The sequence below is a fragment of the Psammomys obesus genome, unplaced genomic scaffold (assembly GCF_907164565.1).
Source record: "Psammomys obesus unplaced genomic scaffold, mPsaObe1.curated_primary_1811, whole genome shotgun sequence".
Classification (NCBI taxonomy): domain Eukaryota; kingdom Metazoa; phylum Chordata; class Mammalia; order Rodentia; family Muridae; genus Psammomys; species Psammomys obesus.
This window is the reverse complement of record NW_026589729.1, coordinates 1-3,006: the sequence shown is the minus strand read 5'-3', so window position 1 is coordinate 3,006 and position 3,006 is coordinate 1. Positions and strand designations below refer to the sequence as shown.

The 3,006-nt window shown below is 41.8% G+C and overlaps 1 gene segment (V, D, J or C); it reads right to left on the bottom strand.

Annotated features, from left to right (window-relative positions):
* Positions 1-607: 607 nt before the first annotated feature.
* Positions 608-1,202, bottom strand: LOC129675192 (T cell receptor alpha variable 23/delta variable 6-like). The segment is given in 2 exon segments: positions 608-996; positions 1,151-1,202. Coding segments are annotated over 2 exon segments (441 nt in total).
* Positions 1,203-3,006: the final 1,804 nt, after the last annotated feature.

The following is a 3,006-nucleotide window of genomic DNA, read 5'->3' as shown; positions in this document are numbered from 1 at the left end:
AATAATTTCTTTAATGAAAGTTGTGTATTTTCATTATATAACTAATTTGCATTCTTTCCTCCCCACTGATGTCATTCATCTATTTTAAACACATCTGCATCCTTGTGAGGGCCTCCTGGTTTACACACTTGAATTTCTTGAAGGTAGATGAAGACATAAGAGGCAAAAGAAGAGGAAGTGGAAGAGTTCATTGGTCACATAAATTCCCAATGATATACTTATCAAAGGAGATTAATGTAGAAGAAAAGTCTATGTGATTTCTATCCCAGAGGCCAAAGTCAAGGTCTCCTTACACTAGGCTGTAACAACCACACATGAACAAGTTCACTGACAAGAGTGTAGGGAACAGGGCCTTCATAATTTATAGTTGCTGCAAACCAAACACACAGAAAACTATTTCTATAACCACAGAGGAAAAAATCCTCTAAACCAGGTAAGGAAATGGATCTAAAACTCGAGCTTTTCTTGAGGAGCAAACAGAGATGTAGAAAAGCATGCTGAGACTTCATCTTGGTCTGCCTCTGCCTTGAATGAGTCTAATCCTTACACTCACAGTGGCCCCTGTCACCTGATCCTGCAATTAAGAACTCCTACACACCCTCCAGGCTCAGGCCCACTGCAGGCTTTGCTGGAGTCTCAGCTGCAGGTTTGGGTCTGGGGTGCAGGTGTCTGTGAAGCACTGTGCACTTGCTGCACAGAAGTAGGTGGCGGAGTCTCCAGGATGTGAGTCTGTGATGTGCAAGGAGAGCTGCTTGTCGCTCTTACTGAAGAAGACTGTGAATCGTCCTTCTTCCTTTTTACTAGACACTGAACTTATGGCTGTCAGGAGAGCAGGGCCTTCACCAGGGAACTGCCGGTACCATGGGAAGTAGTCAAATAAGCTGTTCTCATAAGTGCAGTTCAGAACTGTGGTCCCTCCTTCCCAGACTGTCAGAGATTGGGGACTTTGTCTCACCTGCTGCTGGTCACGTCTTTCCTTCTGCTGGCCACTCACCCCTGTGCAGGCAAACAGCAAATGGTGTTAGGTTCCTAAGGATGTACTATCTGCTTATGATTTCAAGACTGATGACTTTGTCTGGTGCCCCAATTTCCTCCTGCCTCCAAATCAATCACATATCCTGAGATATGGGGTTTCTTCTCCATGACTCACCAGCTAGGTGAAGGCCTAGGACTAAAAACAATGCTTTCAGGACCTTGTCCATTCCTCCTAGACTGAAGTTTTAGGGGAACTCAGGTGGCCTTTTATCTCCCAACAGAACACTGACTCCAACTTCACAGGCACCTCAGTTCTTTCAGCTGGCTCCACCCCTCACAAACATAGAGCTATTTCTCTAAAGCTATTTCTCACAGAGGAAGCACTTCTCTATTGTTCTCAAATTTGGTACTGCTGAAAACAGAGCCATGAGAATCAGAAATCCCCTCATTATAATTCTATAATTATACGCTGTTGGTAGAAATGTGTGTAGATATAGAGACCCAGAATAGTGTTGATTTTCTGACAGAAAGAAAGAAGAGAGAGAGAGAGAGAGTGGTAGGCAGGCAAGGAGGAAGAAAAGACAGAAAGCAGAGGAAGAAAGGAAGCAAGGAAGGGAGACCAGTGATCCAACTAATGCCACTTACGGGCATTTATCCAGGAGAAAGATGTCGTTTCATGAGAGAGACACTGCATATGCATGTGTGTTACAGCACCATTCATGACTGGCAAGATGTAGACACAGCCTAGGGACCACCTGTCAGCCAATGAATGGACAGAATATTGTCCCTGAAACTACAGAGTAATGTTCAGCCACTAGAAAAAAATAAGCTCCTGCCATCTGTAGGAAAGTGGGTAGTATTTAAGGACACGATGTTAAGCAAAACAAAGCAGACATGTAGACATACACAAAATGTATGTGTTCTCATCGGTAAAAAAAAAAAACAAATGAACAATCAAAAACAAAAGAAAAAAGGAGTAAAAAAAAAGAAAGTAAAGATGTGAAAATAGAAGTTAGACAAATGAATAAGGGAAGAGGTGTGAAGACAAAGGGAAAAGAGAGGAAAACAGAGAGTGAAGACAAGATGAAAATGAGGAAATTGTTACGTACGCATACATTAAAATTTCACAACAAAACCACTAATTTGTACAATTAATGTGCATTGATAATTGTGATAGTGTCATATCCCCTATGGGAGAACTGACTATAGTAGTCCTCTGAATGGTTATAGTATGAATCCAATTCCTAATGACTTCACATCATGTACACATAGATTAATGGAGCTCTCAGTCCTCCTTAGAAACTCACTGCAGTTGTCAATGATTAGCCCTGCACCCACTGTCAGCCAAGGTGCAGAGAAGAGAATGTAGGATGGTCAGCCCTCGTGGCACATGTCTACCACATGCTCTCCTCATGAAATTCAGGGATCATTGCAGAAGAAAAGTCAGTGTGGGGACCAGAGATGGTGGATGACAACAGGAAACAGTGTCTTCTGGACACGTCAGGGCAGCTGAACTTATGAAGGAGCAGTTTTGTGACAGTCTGCACAAGGCCTGTGCAAGCTTAAGAATGACAAAATCTTAGCATGGACAGCAAGATTAGCATTGATACATCAAGTGTGCTTAATCACTGAGCTGTCTTTTCAGTTCCAGATCATTTGGGGTTTATTGCAAATATCAACAAATTGTGTTGAAAACACACAATGAATTATGCTGTCACATTACCAGCTAAAGTTATGAGTAAATGAACAAAGAAATATATATGCTCCATTCACTGAAGAAAAAATTAAATTTTATTCTAAAAAATTTCATGTGTCCTATTACATAAGTCCATTTACAGACTGCTCTGTGGAGAAGCCATTAATTCTTTAGAATGGACTGTCCTCTAGTGGCCCAACTGAGAAATAAAACGTTCACAATGGCAACAGACTTCCCACTGTCCTTGCCGCCTTCCCAGAGTGAATTCCCAGGCTTTCTGACCATGCACAGAGGAAGGTGTATGCTTTCTAACTGCAAAATTTATGAGTTTTTTT